At 32.3% G+C, this 19,516-nt stretch overlaps 1 protein-coding gene and 1 pseudogene across 9 annotated transcripts; one reads left to right on the forward strand and one right to left on the reverse strand.

Annotated features, from left to right (window-relative positions):
* Positions 1-10,360: 10,360 nt before the first annotated feature.
* LOC107905234 (RNA-binding protein 2) lies at positions 10,361-16,291 on the forward strand. 9 transcript variants are annotated; one of them, XR_001686481.2, is made up of 9 exons: positions 10,607-10,738; positions 13,017-13,091; positions 13,197-13,333; positions 13,426-13,714; positions 13,835-13,896; positions 14,033-14,114; positions 14,816-14,915; positions 15,829-15,915; positions 16,055-16,291. XR_001686481.2 is itself a non-coding variant. In XM_016831835.2 (7 exons), the coding sequence occupies exons 1-7, from the start codon at positions 10,651-10,653 to the stop codon at positions 15,854-15,856; spliced, it is 786 nt and encodes a 261-aa protein (XP_016687324.2). In that variant the 5' UTR covers positions 10,393-10,650; the 3' UTR covers positions 15,857-16,291. The 9 variants fall into 9 exon arrangements, 3 of the variants coding, with proteins under 3 accessions (XP_016687327.2, XP_040968132.1, XP_016687324.2); XR_005926488.1 differs by having other exon boundaries at positions 13,017-13,087; XR_005926489.1 differs by having other exon boundaries at positions 13,017-13,072.
* On the reverse strand, positions 15,924-19,185 carry LOC121228907 (uncharacterized; annotated as a pseudogene).
* Positions 19,186-19,516: the final 331 nt, after the last annotated feature.

Below are 19,516 nucleotides of genomic sequence, written 5' to 3' on the forward strand. Positions count from 1 at the left end.
ACCATAGTCTAAATTTATCACTTTTAAACATCCAAGACCAAATTTTTCCTTTTCAAATTATTTAATAATTAACAATGCAACTATGTAGAAATTTTAATCCTTTCTTCAAACTCATCAATGGATTCATAAATTCTATAATTTCTAACCAAAATTTAAATTAAAATTTAATGGAAGAACCACTTACCTAAAGAAGTAGCTAACAATATGAGCTTGATAAGTGCTTGAAAAAGCTTTCTTTTTCCCTTGAGTGAATCGGTGATGAAGAGAAAATAATGGACTCTTCTCTCTCTCACTTTCACTAATATAATACATAATTATAATATAACTTTAATTAATATAAGGGTTAAATATAAAATTACTACCCAAACTTGTCCACTTCTCCCAAATTGGTACTTATAGTTTTTTTTCCCCAAATTGGTACCCAAACTTTTTTTTGTTAACAAAAACAGTACCTGAGTCTAACGCCGTTAAGTTTAGAACACGTGACAGAATAAGATTGTGACTCATGACATAAATGACATCATGGTGATGTCATAATCTAAAAAAATTAAAAAAATCTTTTATTTTTTTACTTTTCTCCCTTCCTCTCTCACAATTTTTTTGTCGTTCCTTTTTTCTTTTTTTTTCTTCTTCTTCCTCCCTTAACTTCTTCTTATTTGGCAATAATAGTCAACAATTTTTTTCCACTAGTATTTTCCTTCTTCAACCTTAAAACCCTTCTCTCCCATTTATTTTTTTCTGTTTATTTCTCAAGAAAAAAAACCCAGTTCACATTGTCTCTTGTGTTTGCTTAAAAAGAACCCAATTCATATTTATTTTTTTCTGTTTGTTTCTTGAGAAAAAAAAACCCAATTCACATTACTCAATCAAAACATTTTGGAAAACAAATGTCAACATGCCATGAGCAACCATTTTAACTAAACAACATAATTTTGTATCCTAAAGGCAAAACCTTTACACAAAAATTACATGAAACAGATACTCCACTTAGCTCTAAACCTCAATTCAAATCATATGCACTTAGCAGAACTTAAATTCTTTCTCAATAACAAATGTAGCTAAGTGTTATTTGTGGAAACAATGTAGCTAAGTTTTAAAGCAAGTCAATAGTTGAACGGCTTAAAATATTTTATCAAATTACTCTTTTAACTTACTTTTCTCCTAAAGGAATCACAAATCAAAACAATCACCGATAATGCATAAAAAAATATAAATTTCTTATCAAATACAAATCCATCATCAACAAAACTTGAGCTTTTTCAAATCAAACTTGTAACATCCCTAACTCGTCTCCGTCGTTAGATTAGGGTTATAGAGTATTACAACACATATCAAAACAATTGACATCATTAAACTATTCATTTATTAATAACAACATTTGAATATGCATTTCATTCTTAGCAAAATAACATTTATGGGCTTGAAAACGAGCTTACTGGGTCCTAAAAATAGTTTGGGAATAATCAGGGACTAATTTGAATCAAAATAGAAAAACATGAAAATTTTTAAAAATTTTAGAAACAGGAATCACACGGCTGTGTGGCCAAGCCGTGTGAAAGAGGCCAGCCCGTGTGGCTACCCCACACGCTCGTATAGATATCCCACATGCCCGTGTGGATACCCCACACAGCCGTGTGCTCAAATCGTGTAAGTAACTGTGACTGTGTGAAAAATCCTGCACTTAAAATTAATAAGGCACACGACTGTGTGATAGCCCATGTCCCAAGCTGCGTGCACCTTAAAAAGCTTCCAAAATAAGACATCTTTCATCCAATACTTAGATACCAAGCCAAATCAAAATCAACCCCACACGCCCGTATGGATACCCTACATGCCCGTGTGATACCCCACACAGCCGTGTGCTCAAATCATGTAAGTAACTGTGACTGTGTGAAAAGTCCTGCACCTAAAATTAATAAGGCACACGACCGTGTGATAGCCCATGTCCCAAGCTGCATGCATGTAACACCCTCTACCCGTATTCATTGCCGAAATAGGGTACGAGGTATTACCGGAGTTTACTGAACATTTTCAGATAATTTTGAGTCATTTATTATTCATATTTTGAAATAATCATAACGTCTCTCTATTGGGCCCTCGAAGCCCAAAACATACATTAGAAACCAACTGAAATAAAATCGAGATCATAAAAAAATTTTCGCAAAATCTTAAATTATATTTTCATCTAAGTACTTACCATTTCAATGCTCCTTATAATTAAACATGTTACCATTCAATCAATAGCTTGGCACTTGTCTAAGCGTCAAACAACAACATTGTTAGTATACTTGCACATATTTCATATAAATCCAACATTGATATACCTATTTTCTCAACATATCACACTTGAGTTTAATAATAGTCTCAACTTACATAATTTCCTTGTATCAACATATCAAAGATAATTATATATGTACATGTCACAAAATATATTATTCTCTTACTGTTTCTTCATAAGCATATATCATTCATTTCGTTATATCAATATTTCATGCACCATCATTTCCTTATATCTTGTATATATTTATTTCGGTAATAGTTCGTATTAAACTTAACATAAATTAAATTCCATGTACCTATACTTATTTCGTTTATCTATCTTCTTAATTATTTCATACAACTATTTTGTACATATATTTCCATATGACCAATTCCTGTAAACATTTCACACAACCATTTCATATAACCATTCCATCTGATACATATTACCTGAATATCGATTGTTCAATAGATATCTTGGCGTTTCTCTTCCTCGATCTTATTTATCTTCGACATGATGTCATAGTATCTTTCAACTATGGTTTTACTCGTTTTCTGTCATGTTGCCATGGTATCTTTCAACCATGATCTTATTCATTTTCCCGTCATGTTGCCATGATATCTTTCAACCATGGTCTTACTCATTTCATGTCAGGTTGCCATGGTATCTTTCAACCATGGTCTTATTCATTTCATATCACGTTGCCATGGTATCTTTCAACCATGGTCTTATTCATTTTCCCGTCATGTTGCCATGATATCTTTCAACCATGGTCTTACTCATTTCATATCAAGTTGCCATGGTATCTTTCAACCATGGTCTTATTCATTTCATATCACGTTGCCATGGTATCTTTCAACCATGGTCTTACACATTTCATATCACGTTGCCATGGTATCTTTCAACCATGGTCTTACACATTTCATATCACGTTGCCATGGTATCTTTCAACCATAGTCTTACACATTTCATATCAGGTTGTCATGGTATCTTTCAACCATGGTCTTACACATTCCATATCAGAGAGCACACTCTCGCGAACCTCATCCTTACAGTGGGATTACCAGTCCAGGCTAAATTCAGACCCTAATTCGGATTACCCGTCCAGGCTAAATCCATTTTACACATATTCTTCGGGAGGGCTATATCAAGATAGGATCACCCGTCCGGGCTAGATCATTTTTACCGTCAATTCCTTTTCAGAGATCCATCAAATTTTCCTTCCGTTCAACAGGGATTTTTTTTCCTTTTTTTTTTCAAATATATCAATGTTTCATAAATTTCCATATAATGAACATTCAAATCATATTCATATAAAAAAAATGCATTTCAAGCATTTAAGAATATAATTCAAGTTACATGAACTTACTTGGTGAAATTGCAAAAATATCAAGATTAAGGGGCATTTTGGTAATTTACCATTTTCCCAATTTTCACCCGATCTTAAATTGAAATTTTCATTCAATTTATTAATTTAGATAATAATAAAAAATTCATTCCCTTCAATTTGGTCATTTTTGACATTTTTACAAAATTACCCCCTGAAGTTTTACTTTTATTCAATTCAGTCCTTAAGCCTAAAACATGCAAATTAGCCATGCTAGCTGGATATTCATATATATATTTTCCTCCTCCTCCTCTCCATTCCACATCCTTAATATATATAACACACTTGTAAATAACATTATCTATAATCTTTATTATTTACTTTTATGAATATTCAATTTGTCCATCTGTGTCATAGTCACTAAATTATTTATATCTAGAACTATATAACTCAAAATTAAGATCCGGTAATTTTCCCTGAAACTAGACTCATATATATTATTACCATAAAATTTTCAGAATTTTTGGTTTAGCCAATAAGTACAGTTTATTCTTGAAAGTTACCCCTGTTCTGCTGTCTAACAGTTCCGACTCTTCTTCACTAAAAATTAATTATATCCTCGTACAAGATTCAAATGATGTTGTCATTTGTTTCTATAGAAAATAGGATAATTAAGGATTCTAAACATATAAATTTAAGCCCCTAATTATTTTTATCCAATTTTTTATGATTTTTCAAAGTCAAAACAGGGGAACCCGAAATCATTCTGACCTTGTCTCATAAAATTTATTATATCTCATGATTCACAATTCCATTGCTTACATCGTTTCTTTTATAAGAAACTAGACTCAATAAGCTTTAATTTCATATTTTATTCATCCTCTAATTCGATTTATAAAATTTTTGGTGATTTTCCAAAGTTACACTACTGCTGCTGTCCAAAACAGTTTTAGTGAAAAATGTTGATTTCCATTTTGCCCCAAATTTCACAGTTTATACAATTCAGTTCTTGCTCAATTAACCCCTCAATTGAGATAATTTTTCTCAATTAATACTTTATTCTATCATTTTAAACTTCTTCATAACCCCTAAAAATCAGAACTTTAGCATTAGACATTAATTCCAAACTCTTTCTTAATTAGGTCCTAAAATGAATTTCCATCAATTTTACTTGATAAAATCATCATATACCAAAAGTAAAGCTTCAATTCTATGATTATTCATCATATTATTCCAGCACTCATCCATAAAAACTTTAAAAATTAGCCATGGAATCAAAAACTAATGAAATAGTAAGTTGGACCAAATTGTAAAATTCCAAAAACATAGAAATTTCAAGGAGAAAGCAAGAATTAAACTTACATGAAGCTAGAGCATGAAAACCAGCTTGAACCCCCGCCAAATGCTCAAGCGAGCCAATCCAACTGATAACACGCCTTAGCACCAAGTGTCTAGCTCGTAGGCTAACATCTCTCCGAAACACGCCTGGGCACTAAATGCCAAGCCCGAAGGCTTTAATCTGCCCTCGATAACACGCTAGAATCACTATAACATATCGTGATAGTCCCTAAAAAGTGTTGGACTTCGATATATTAAGTGTAAAATCACAAGTTAGGAATCATCGTCTCATCTCAAATCAATCACCATATCATGCACACTATAACCTATTGGCATGCCAATCGTATTCTATTCTATGTTCATTCGGCTCAAAAGTTATCATCATTAATCTGTATTATAAACGATTCATTACTTCAATTCTCATTAATTTAGCATCTAATATATTAAATTGAACATTCTCCAATCAATTTTTTCATTCAATATGCAATTCAAAATATAGTAAATTAAACCGAACAAAATTACCAGGGCTACACTGAAGAGTTTGCAACAGTCAGGGATTATTCAGCAACTTTTCCTTTTCCTCGGTTTTCTACTTGATTATTAACTTCAATTTCATATACTATTCAATTTAATACACATAACTTCTTATTTACAACTTTGTACATTTGACCCAAACATTTACACTTTATTCAATTTAATCCCTAAAACCAAATCAAACTTAATTATACAATTAAATCCTCAACCCATAGAACCAAATTTTAACCACATCAAAACATTTCATATGGGCTAAAATTTCACAATAAAACCATACTTATTTTTGTTTATTTCCAATTAAATCCCTAAACTTAAAAATCATACAAAATCTCTTAACAAAATATTTCTGACACCCAAGTATTGAAATCTACCGTTAAACTTCAAAAACACCCTAAACTCATCAACAGTATCTTCCAAAACATTTGACAGTTTCAAAAATAGAGGTACGAGTTAGCTAGACCTAGTTGCAACGATCCATGAAAAACTTATAATAAACACACTTACATGCAAGGAGATATAGCAAACCAAAGCTTCTTCTTCTCCCAACAATGGCATTTTGTTCTCCAGCCAAAATATAACCAAAATGATGACCAATTTCTTTTATTTCCTTTTGTTTTGATTTCAACTTAATTACAAAAATGTCATTCCTTATATTTTTAATCCATTTCCAATCAACTACCGTTCACTAACTATTGAAATGGCTTATTTTCCATAATAACCAATTCTATTTTACTTAATCACCTAATTGGCACTAAAATTTTGCACTTTTTACAATTTAGTCTTTTTTACTTAATTGACTATCCAAACGTCAAAATTTCTAAACCAAATTTTAGTACAATACTAATGACCTCGTAAATATTACTCACACATTGAAATTGTGGTCTCAAAACTACTATTTTCAAAATAGGTTATTATAAAACCCAGGTCAAAAAGAATTTTTCTTAATTACAAGAAAAATAAAACAAAGACTCCCACAAAAAATCACCATATTTTAATAATCTAAAACAAACCCACATTATAAAATTTGAAGCTAAAATGAAAAAAAAGGTTAAGAAAATTTACTAGTTTGAAGCTTCTTGTCAAGGTTGTTGATTTCGACAAGCACCTCTTCTTGTTCTTTCCTTAACCGATTGAGTTCCTTTAAGTTTTCCAATATTGAAGCAATGTCCGGCAACAACATCGTATCCTATTCTTTGTCTTTATTAGAAATACAATGTTGTCTGTTTTACAGGATAACTTAAAGCTATATTTTTTTGCTCAAGAAAAAAATTTGTTGGCTAGGCCTAAGACGACCCATAAAGCACTTGATCACGATCAACTTTGTACGCCTACTTGAGTATTGAGCATTTTCATGTAAAAATGAAATTCCTTGGAATGTATAATTGCAACTCCGTAAAATGGAATCGAGTAACTTTTTTCTTGCACATGGAACCATTCATATATGTGCGGATAACATATAGATTTATTTTAAACATATAGAATATAGATTTATTTTATAGGTATCCGTTTGTATCCATTTGATTTGATTGACTTTTGCTTGAGCCGAATGATGAAAAATTATCATGTCTGGTTCCTTTGGAGGATGGATCTAGAAAAATGCACCTATCCTAATAACAAAAAGACCTGCCAAACAAGAAGAAGAAACTTGGGTTGAGGGAAGAAGAAAGAAGGGGAAAAAAAGGAACAACAAAAAATGGGGGGGAAGGAAAAGTCAAAACAAGAAAAAAGTTTTTTTTTAGATTATTACCATGACGTCATTTATGCCATGTGTCACAATCTTATTTTGTCATATGTCTTAAACTTAACGACGTTAGGCTCAAGTATCAATTTAGTTGACAGAAATAAAAGTTTAGGTACCAATATGAGAAAAAAAACTATAGGTACCAATTTGGGAGGATTTTTATATGATAAATCATTCTCATTCACCACTTCATGTGTAAATTAGCCACTAAATAGTTTGGTTAATTGCTAACCAAGTCTTTGATCAAAGAAATATTCAATAGTCCTTATTCGTCTCAATTAAATTCTATACCACTTGATAATTTCTGCAATCCAATTTTAGTGTCCTCTTTACATCAAAGCTAAATAATAATTTAATGACATTTAACATAATGTTCAAAACAAATATTTTAGAGCGTTACAATCAAAATTTATAACAAGTTAATTTGCCATCCAAATTTTATCGATGGTCAAATTGCACCCTAGGCCATGGCTTATCATCTCTTTAGGGACATATTTAGTTCCCACCTAATTTCCTCTATTTAATCACATTACAATTTGGTCATTGTACCGCATCATTAATAAGCTTCCAACCTAGACCCTGTACTATTGTAATATTCAATCCCTTGATTACTTTATAATTTAATTACTAATATCCATATTTTTTAGTTTCGTACTTGTTTTGTAATTGTATCGATTAAAATTTCAAATGGCCCGATTTAATAAATTCAATCTTAAAATTGACTTTTTTTATACTAACGAAACTCATATCGCTACAAAGACATTATCAACAAGTTTTGGATCAAATACCTTCAACCTCCTATAAATTTTCAAAGAATTCATATCTTACCTAGATGAATGGGACAAAAATACACTGAGGGTAAGTTTAAGAAAAGAAACAACTTCTTGCTAGATTGTCGGCCATCAAGAGAGCCCTAGTCGAATACCCCAATGACTCCCTACTTGACCTCTAGAGATTTATAGTTGTAGAATACTCAAACATCCTCAAACAAACGAAAAAGCTAGCCCTGAAGTTTAGAGTCAACTGGATAGTGAAAACAAACGCAATACTAAATTCTTTCACCTCATGACTATAGTGTGGCATAGCCATAATACAATAATTTGATTCAATGATCGAGAAGGCAATTAGATCCCAAACAAAATAGTGGTTGAGTCTATTGTTCACAATTACTTTATGAACCTATTTTGCATATCCATAATCTCATCACTTACTAAATATCCCACCTCATCTATAACATACCCTACCCTTAACGCTTTGGGTCATCAAGCCCTAGGCTAGAAGCACCCATAATTGATGTATACAAAGACAAAGTTCTATGGTATTCAACTTGTTTAACGAGTTAGGAGTAAATGGCTTATACCTATTCTTTCTTATAGAAGTGTTGGCCCAACAACAAAGATGAAGTAATAAAGATGGCACTAGAGGTGTTCTCTAGTGCCCAACTCTCTAAAGGACTCAATGACACAATTATTGTTCTCATTCCTAAAACAAAAAATGCAACCTTTATCAACAAATTCTAATCAACCGATTTATGCAATATGACTTACAAAATCATCTCTATAGTTATAGTTGCTAGGATGCGACCAATTCTTCAAAAACTCATATTTCCATACTAGGCCAACTTTCATATTGGGAGGACAAACTTTGGATAATGCCATTATTGTCCAAGAAGATACGTACTCTCTAAAGTGTTTAAAAGGAAAGATTGGCTCTACAAACTTTAAACTCGACCTAGAAAATGTTTATGACAAGTTGGAATAGAGTTTTATTAAGAGAGTTTTGAGTTACTTTTAACTTTCTCAAGTAATGGATTGATCTCATCATGCGTTGTATCTCTTTGACTCTACTACTGTCATTCTCAATGGCTCTAAGTTAAAGAACTTCCAACCATCTAAAGGAATAAGATAAGAGGTATAAAACTAGTTTTGGAGGTCGCACATGATTATACTCTCAAAGATAAAAAGTTCAAATACAATTTCAAAGCAATGTTGGATAGGGTTGATTTGTGTGATGAAAGAATTCAATTCTTTTTTATGGTTATAAACTTATTATCTTTCGATAGGATTGAGCAAGAAAAACAAAAGAAATCAAAAATTGATCTAAACTGAGGTGTTTGAACGATTTTTTGAAATACACATTAAAAATTACGATTATCCAAACCGATTTTTATTTTTATTTAATTTATAAATAATTTAAAATATTTATGATGTAAAAATAAATCTTTTATATTTAAAATAATAAAAATAAAGAATTCTATATAAAAACTTATTTTTTCAAAAATACACTAATGGTATTGATTTTTTATTTAATTTAAAAATTATTTTTAAGAATATTTATGAAAATTTATTTGAAACTTTACCAAATAATATAAAAAAATCATACAACAAAACCTATCTTATAAAAAATAAGTCTAAGACCCCAAAACCCTAAATTAGTATGAAAAATCAAACAAAATTATCACTTAGGGTTTTAAAAAATCCAAAAAAGTTTCTAATCAAACTTAATTGATCTCGCATTTAATTTTGGATATCATATTTTTGTACAAACTTTTTCATTTGTTAGGCAAGCCTTTGAGCTTAGATGGATAATCCAACCATTAAACAAGTTTACTATTTATATAATAATTTGAATTTAATTATAAAAATATATAAATACTAATCTAAGAGTAATATTTTAATATTATCCGCCAACACTAGTTAATACATTTTAAATCCCGCTTGACCCACTTTATAAAAAAATAAAAATAAAATGTGCTTAAAGTTGATGTACTTTTTATATATTTGAAAATTAGTCTTTTTATTTTTATTTTTTAGGAATTTGGTCTTTCTACTTTTCAGATTTAAAAATAAAAGTCAGATTGTTAACATCATTAAAATTCTTTTGTTAAATTCAAGTTTATTATAGTTTTTTTTTGTTGTTGTTGCATAATTACTAAATGAGTATTTCTTTATTTCTAAATGCCACGCTAATGAATTTAATAAAAGAATTTTAACAATGTTAAAAATTAGACTTGAATTTTGAAATCTGAAAAGTATAGGGACTAAATTTTTAGAAATAAAAGTCGAGGGACTAAACATCAAAGGTAGAAAAGAACAAGGACTTGGAGCATATTTTACCAAAAGGAGCCTACTTGACCCATGATCCGTTCTAGTGGTGATCCATCCGGAAAGATTTATGAAGGGTACTGCACCGAAAACTTCCGAACGTATATACTGACTTGCTAGTCGTCTGAGTTAGGAAATCTTTTCACTGGTTACCAGAAACTGAGCAGGAAATCCGATTTGCAAAAAAAGAAAAAAATGAAAGGAATAGAAGTAGATTATATTTATAGCTAGAGTTAGGGTTTCCTTGATTCTGGGTTTTCCACTTTTTTCCTCCTTTTGTAAAGGGAAATTTAGAAAAATTAAATTATTTTAATTGTTTTTTTGTAAAGGAATTTAGAAAGAGTAAATGGCAGATGGTTACTGGAATCGGCGACAGCCAAATCCTCCGATGCTCTCTTCTGGTGGGATGCTTAAACGACCACGTACTGATTACGGTAAACTTCTTTTTTTGCCGCTATAAATCCTTTTTCTGTTGCCATTTTGTTTGTTTAGTTTTCCAAAATTTTGTTTATTTCTGTTTTAGCTTTAGCTGCTTTTGAGATTAGTTTAGAAAAAAAAAAGTGGAAAATTTTCGGTTATATTGGTTGAATTATGTTCGAACTTAGTATTGGAGTTCGATGTTAGGTTTCTTTTTGTTGAATTAGATACATTTATATCTAAGCACGAATCAAAATTGATATTTTTTTAACAATGAAAAATGGATGCCCATGTTACTCGGAGTCACGGGTTGAGTGTTTCTTAGTATGCATCTAAAATCAGTATGCTTATTATTATTTTTTAAGCTTTTCCATATATTTGGGGGATCAAACCCTAAAATACTCTTCCTGTACTCATTAGGCATCTTATTACATTATCAAATCTTGCTAAACAAGTTAGTCAACCACGACCTCATTGAGGCGTTTTCAAACTTTGATAGGAATTGGATATTGGCCTATCACCATTTCAGTTTTCGTCTGGGGCAAGTTCTTGTTAAACAAGTTCCTCAACCACCCAATCCCAACCTCATAGAGGCATTTCCAAACTCTGATAGGAATTGCATTTAGACTGATCATGATTCCAATCTTCATCCAGTGCAAGGTGTTTCTGATCTCAAGGTTCAAAGATCTTATTTTACCCTTAAAGTCACATTTTAGGTCATCTAGTGGTATATTTTGATAACCCACGTCTTGAGAGTAAATATAATTGAAGGCTTATGAAATATTTCCATCTCTCGATAATCTTATCATCCTCCACCAAGACCATATGGTTGTTATCCTTAATAGACATACCGGTTCCCAAGTATCTAGTCTTCTTCTCCCTCATCTGAGGAAAGCCTATAGATACAGTTCCCTCCATCTTATGGGTCCAATTTATCAAAAAATACTTTTATATCTCTCACTCTAGCATCCTTTACAGCCTTCTTGATCTCCTTTCTTTTCTAGCTTGTATTTCTGAAAGTTTTTTTTATCCCTACAATTTCTTAACTTTGTATAGTCAGATCATTTGTCCTTAATAACTACCTTTACTTCCGCACTCCACCATGATGGTTCTTACGTTGTGATATCATGCCCATAGATTCACCAAGTTCCTATTTAGCTACCAGCTACCAGTGTGATACAATCAGTCATCTTATTCCACATCATAATAGGGTTGACTTTATCTTCCCATTTAGCCTCCTTGGTTAATCTAGCCACCAAAGATGATTGTGCATTCCCTTCCAAAATCCTCCATATCCTGGGTTTAGGACACGTCTCAATTGCTTATATGTCTTTCTAAAATAAAACTTAAAACTGGAAGTTGATGTTGCATAGCTATACTCTCCTCCAGTATCACCTTACAGTCTATGTAACAACTCTATACATCAGTAAGAAAAATAAAGTCTATTTGACTAGCATTCTTTCCACCGAGGTGATTAGATGGGAATCTCTTTTCCTGAGTAAAGTGTTTGCTAAAACCAAGTCTTTAAGATTAAAAAAACCTAGGATGATACTTCCTCTTTGCTTCTATCCCAAAATTGTACCTGCCATGCACACTCTCAAACCCCTAAGACTTGCCCATGCATGTCCGTTGAAGATGTTCCAATGAAAATCTTTTCTTCTACGGATCAGCCTTGCACCACTTCATCAAAGTCCTCCCAAAATTGCCACTTAATAGCATTCTCTAGTCAGTTTGTGGTGCATAAGTATCAGTAATGTTTAAAGCATTGGCTTTTACTTTTGAGTTTTATGAGAAATGTCTCATTGTCCGTCCTTATAATTTCAACAACCAACTGATGGTCTTAAACTATACCTACTCCACTTCTAGTTACTATATCTACCCAAATGATATAATTTGTGACCCCACTCACCATTAGATTTAACTTTCTTATCTATCTGTTTAGTCTCTTGAAGGCAAAAATGTGGATATTCCTTGTAATCCTCTGCTAGCTCTACATAATTACATGTAAGAGACCTTGTGTTCCAAGATATTAAACCTATGCTAAAGTCTGGCCTTTCTTTAATCCTATCTGTCCCTTATCTTGGGGGGAATGGATCTTTTACTCAATTGACACCATATCCAGTTGTTGATGTGGCACGTTGCTTAGGGGCAACAGCCTAAAACCCCATGCCCATTTAGCATTGCTCCTGGCCACAAAGAAGCTGCACATTGCTTAGTAGTGAATGCCCCAATGTTAATTCTCTTATCTTGGTTCATGTCAAAAGATGTGATGGGATTTCCTGCTGGCTATCACAGGTGCCCTGCAGCCCTCCTTCATTTGAGTGAGCCTGAGACCAGCAGTGCAAGCACAAGTGAAATTCCATTTTGTTTGTAATCAATTTAAGAAAATGCTTGTTTCACTTTGCATGTTTTGTGAAAGATATTATCTGCTTTAGGAAAGAGTTGCATATAAATATTCAATTTTCAACTTAACAGATGCTCCGCCCTTTGGACCACGTTCAGCCCTTGAGATGCCTAGTTATTTGGCAAGAGATGATGATCATGGTGGACATCTGTCTGTGAGGGATACAAACTCTATTGGATCAGCATATGATCGTTATCTCCAGAGTGCAGTACCTTCTTCGACTTTTACTCATGCTTATTTATACTTCACCTTGCATCTCCATTGTTGTTTTCTAAAGCATTCATTAAATTGCTTTTGAAGAAACTTTCTTCTTTTACTTCTGGAGAAGCTAGTGCATTTGGTGGGTCAGGAAGGGCTGTTGGTGGTGCAATGCCTGTTCATCCAATAGCTGATCCTCCCCTGATGGGTCTTCTTGGATCTGCTGCTCCAGATCTGTCACCAAATGGTCATAATATCGGTTATAGTGGTCAACATCCAGTGGATGCAATTGCAAGGCCAGGGCGAGATACTGTTCCTCTCCCTCCTGATGCTTCCAATACTCTATATGTTGAGGGATTTCCTCCTGACAGCACAAGGAGGGAAGTAGCTCGTATCCTATGTAATTTAGTGCTTGATAAGATATGTTGATATATTCTTTTTATGATACGGTATTTTTACTTTAGTGTATTGCTTCCAACTGTTGGTTCACATTCCTTGATTGAGATTATAGATATCTTTCGCCCTTTTGTTGGATATAAAGAAGTACGGTTAGTGAGCAAAGAACCCCGACAGGTAAGTGGACTAGGCATTGCCAAAACTTAATTTGTCTCCTTTAGCATGATTTCCTTTGTTGTTTTCTTTACATATGAAATTGTCATGAGTGAGCGTGCTGCTTTGAATGCTGAAACCTGGTGCATTGGTAATGCAGCGTGGTGGAGATCATATTCTCCTTTGTTTTGTTGATTTTTCAAGTCCTGCCTGTGCAGCAACTGCAATGAGTGCCTTGCAAGGTGATCTCTTCGTCCATTGTTTTTGACATTTATAGAAGGTAGCTTATCATTGGATGATGATATGAAAAGATAATAGGAAACCATAGTGAACACTCTAGAACGATATTGGTGCACTTGAGCATTTGACTTAAGTGGTAAGTTTCTGTATCCACTGTTAAAATAGTAACGCCCGAATCTCCCCTTCCTCGAAATTATAAAAAAAAAAAAAGGATATCTATAGCTTTTTATGCTATGATTTTTCTCTATGTCATAGGTTTGCCCATCATCCACTCAATGCACATATCTATATTCTATAGAATATATAATTCTTTTGACCAAGTTTGGTATCACAAGTTAAATGAGACTATCTCAGTTATTGGACTTGCATAAAAATCAAATAAAGTAACAATAATAACTATATGATTAAAGATATATATGTCATTTTACTTCTCTATGTTTCAATAAAAAAACCTCCATATATTAATCACCTAACTAGAGGCATCCAAGAACCAGACTTTGTTTGGGCTTGGATAGTAATAAGGTTTGATTGTTCAAGAGTCAAGACCCAGTTTGAATCTGGTCAAGCCTAGCGACCTACCTAGCCTTTGACCAGGTCTACATGTACTTTTTTTTCCCCCTAAGTATCTACATTTGACCAAATTTTAGTCTTTGTTATTTGTTAGTGCTTTTGATAGTTTTGTGATTATTGTTGTATTCTGCAGGTTATAAAATGGATGAACATGACCCAGATTCTAACTACTTGAGGCTGCAATTTTCTCGGTACCCTGGCCCAAGGTCAGGTCCTGGAACTCGTGGAAGGAGGTAAATGTCACTTTCTGTAGACAAATAGGCTTGTTTGCAAGCCATTTTTAACCAAATTTTTATGGCTATCCTTTTTATAAATGGAAGGGTTGTGAGGATTGCCCGGCCTTATTAAATAGTATTAGTATGTTGAAAATTTGAATTTAAATCGCTCAATCCTGCTGAGCATTGGCCATAGAAATTGAGTGAGGATCAAGCAATTCTTGAGTTGCTTGCATATTTGAGGAATCCATGTTGTATGATAACTTAAGAGATAAAGGAGGTGTTTTTTGTTGTAGAGATGGAACATAGTAGCATTTGCATTTAGTGTTTAAATTCAGGATTTAGCGTTTCCGCCACCATTAAAAGCTCGGATTTTCACCGAAAACTGTTGTGTGTTAGCTAATGGATTTGGATGGATAACGTTGTGTTATTTTATTAATGATAATTGTTTTCTGCGTCGTTCTTTGGAGTTGATTATGTGCATTGTCATTCTAGATACTTGTCTAAGAATACTTAAAGCACTTTCATTCATTTATTTTCTTTGTATATTTTAATGGTTATGGACCCGACCCATCTGATTTAACAAATAAGTCAATCCTTGACTAAAAGCTCTTTAACGAACAATCCTAGGTTTACCCGTTCATTGATTTCGTTGAAGTGTTAATGCTGATTTTGCCATTATCATTTGTTATTGTATAAGTGAAAAATAACCTTCTATACTTGAAATCATATTTTACAATTTTGTCGAGAATTATTAGGTAGGTTATTACTATCATATCAGTTATGATCCTCAATCAATAGTATATTTGACAAATAGGGATATATTTATGTCATTAAAAACTTTACTAACTCACTATTAGCTTTAATTTGAAATCTTCTCCATCTTACTTGTGCTCCTTTCTCTTTCAAACTACTCACTCCTAAATTGAAGCCTTGACATACGACATCATTCAAGCTAAAAACAAGGGACCTCTTTCCAAAGCTTATAAAGATAATGGAGAAACCAATTTACATTCAGGTGATTTGCTATTTTGATGTAGTTGTTGATTGTTCTTTAGTCTCCCTGCCATGAACAAACGAGGAATTGATTTGCTCCTTGGCTTCTAGTACTTTTGGATCTTCATATTCTACTTGTAAAATTCTCGGTCCATTGACAGGCCATAACCCTTTTCCTGCAAAGCAATCCTCCAATGCTTGAACACAAATCTTGGGATCCTCAACAGTTTCACGGTCAATGCAGAGTGCAAGTAGCATTCTTTTGTGTATTGTTCACTATATATCTTGTTTCCAGCAATTGGGAGAAGCAGAGCTGATAATATTAAGAGCAAAATCTGTAGTTGATTCTCTGCTTCGAAGCAACAGTTGTTAATAGTAACACAAAACCTTTTCTTTTTCCCCATTAGACTAGATGAATCAAACTGTCTGCTAATATGCTTTAACATGCCACGCTTGGGATCCAATAGCATTCTCCTGTCCTCTGAGCTGCTTACAAGTGTAGAACCAACATGATAAAAAGGGTCATCACTGGATCTACAGAATTATCTTACAAGCTTCACTATATAATGTCTTTACATCTTATCATCTCCAATCTGAAGCAAGGAAGAAATACCGTTATCAACTATGTTAGATTAATGGTGCTATAGCCTGGCTTATACAACAAATGCATGACTATTTTAATCAACCCCATTTCAACCATCTTAGCAGCCAGTCCTGCATGTTGGCACTAAAAGAACCGAAAATCTGAAGAATGATAATATTTTCAAACTTGAAAGAATCGAATAACAAAATGGATGGATGTTCAATTAGATTGAAAACCAGACAAAAATCAAAGAAAATATCTTTTGTCAATAAAATGATGAAAATCCAATTAAAAATGTTAAAACAAGCTTCCCATCTAATTAGAGTAAATAATGACAGTAGCCAATAAGAATATAAAAGAATCCAATGACGGAATAAAAAATATTTGATGAAAGAACCGGTAGGAGTGAAGGGTTTGAAAGAGAAAGGAGCAAAAACGTGATTGAGAAGAGTTGAAATGGACATTATTAGTGAGCTAACAATTTTTTTAATGACATCTAAATATATTTTTATTTGGTATTATATTCTGAGTTAGGTCCTAATCAAAAGATGTGGATGGTCATTTTCGACAATTGATTGAAAACTGTTTAATGATTGCAGTGACTAGTTTGATCAATTGGTTCTATTAATTGATTTTATTAACTGTTTATTTAAAAGTGTTTGATAAAATTTAGTTGATAGTTAAAAATTGATACATGTAAAATGACAAATAAGGGCAGACACATTTTATTATTAGGTATTTATTTGTTTACAATACTTTAGTCTTTATTGGGTCAAATTATTGAAATAAAACACTATTACTAAATAATTAAAACATCCATTATGGAAATTAATTAGTGAATATTTTTGAAATTTTAAATAAACAAATTTATTAAGTTCCTTATTTGCAAATATTAACCTTGTGGAAATTGATAAATATTAATAATGTATCAATATAATTGTAATATGTATTCTTAGTGGTAATTATGTCATGTTCTTAGTATGTAAATTAGTGATAACTATGTTACAAATCTGAATAAATTTGTCAAGTAGCATATTTCAATTAATATAAAGTTGCATAAAAAATTATTTTACACAAGTAAATTGAAAATGAATTAAGAGTACATAAATATTCAAGGATGAATGGACTCGATTGAAAATTTTTCACAGTAATGTTGATTTTTGTGGATTCATAGTGGAATTTTTTTTTTGAGATTTATTTTAGATTTTGGAGTTGAAAGTGAAAATAGGAGAATGGAAGCTACCGATATCTTTGCACCCCTTATTAGGTTTGAGAGCATGTGGTGAAGAGAGTAATTTTTGAGCAAGCATGGTTATATCATTCTACATATCTCATTCCAAATTAACTATTAAAAAAAGTTGTTCATCCGAGAGTTTTTTATTTTTGAAGTTTTAAATAGATTTGTTAGAATAAACACAATTTAAAAAAAATTGTAATGAATAAACATTGCTTTTTTGGAAAGTTATAATGTTATAGAAAAACATAAATTTTATCACAAGCTGCATACAAAAGTAACAGATTTTTTTGATGAAACACAGAATGTGCCTATATAAAACTCAATAATGCTATTTTCGCTATTTTATATTTGGTTTTAAGACTTATTGTATCTTAGAAATAGAACTAAAGACCATATGAACAATGAATCACACTAGTCTCAGGGGCGAAGCTAGAAAATTTTTTTAGGGGGTCGGATTTTAATTTTAATTTTTTATAGTTTATATTTTTTTTAATTTGTAAAGGATTAAATTAAATTTTTATAATTTTAAGAGGGCCAAAGTACAATTTTACCTTTACTAATTTAAAATTTTTAAAAAAATTTAAGGGCCTAAAATGAAATTTTCTATTTTAAGGGGGGCCGGGCCCATGCCAGCCCCCCTAGCTACGCCCCTGACTAGTCTATTTTTATTTTCTTCGATTTTTCTTTCTGGCACTAGATTTTCTAACATAATATAAAAATGAACACATAATAAATAAAATAAAGGGATCATTTTCTAATCTACCAACTTTTAGATGTTTTTTGATGTTGTAGTCTTTGACTACTGTAAATACGATCTTTTCCAATAGAAATTGCAAGCCAACATAAAGATCACCATTGTATTCAAAAGTAAGCAAATTTAGATTCGATATTTCATGGACATTTTCATTAAATTCACGCTCGTTAAAAACATTGATTTTGACAGACTACTTGAAAGATGAAGATTGATATTTAGGTTGAATGTGATTTTTTTTGGTAAATTACATCAAGAGTCACTCAACTTTAGGGTAGCTGACAAAATAGTCATTCATGTTTTAATTCAGTCACTCAACTTTTGAAAAATAACAAAACAATCACCACTAACAATTTTTCGTTACAGACGTAACGAAATTATCATTTTTCATCACAGACTTAACGGAGCTACCGTTTTTCGTTATATACTTAACGGAGTTTCCATTTTTCATTCCCTTATCACTGCTCTCCCATCCCTCTCCCTCCTCCCCGCCATCCCTCCCCTTACTCTAATTCTCTCTCCCTTTTCCTCTCTTCCCCACCATCCTTCCTCCTATTTGGATTCTTTCCCTCTCCCTCACCATCCCTTTGCTAACCCTCTCCCTTATTACAGAGGCAAAATCAGTGGCCGAGAAATGGTGGGACTTGTGCGAGAACCTCTCAACCCTTATGACGGCAACGCCTTTAAAGTTCTCAACACTAGGACCCTTCAAGTGGGTCATATCGAGCGTTCTATAGCTTTCGTACTGTCACCTTTGATTGACTCTCATTTGATTGTCGTCGAAGGTATCATGCCTAATTCCCGTACTGCCAATAATAAGTATAAAATTCCATGCTAAATTCACATTTTCTCTAAATTAGAAGCCTTAAATTTTGTTAAATCCACTATTTCACGAGGTGAGTTGGAGTTAATTTTTCACTCTGACGTATCTTTCACGTTACTTAAGACTACTGTGATTAAGGGAAATAATTAATTTTATAAAAAATATACATATAATATGAATTTAATAAAAAAATTATTTTTAATTGGAGGGGACTATAAATAATCTAATG

The sequence above is a fragment of the Gossypium hirsutum genome, chromosome A05 (genome assembly GCF_007990345.1).
Source record: "Gossypium hirsutum isolate 1008001.06 chromosome A05, Gossypium_hirsutum_v2.1, whole genome shotgun sequence".
Lineage (NCBI taxonomy): Eukaryota > Viridiplantae > Streptophyta > Magnoliopsida > Malvales > Malvaceae > Gossypium > Gossypium hirsutum.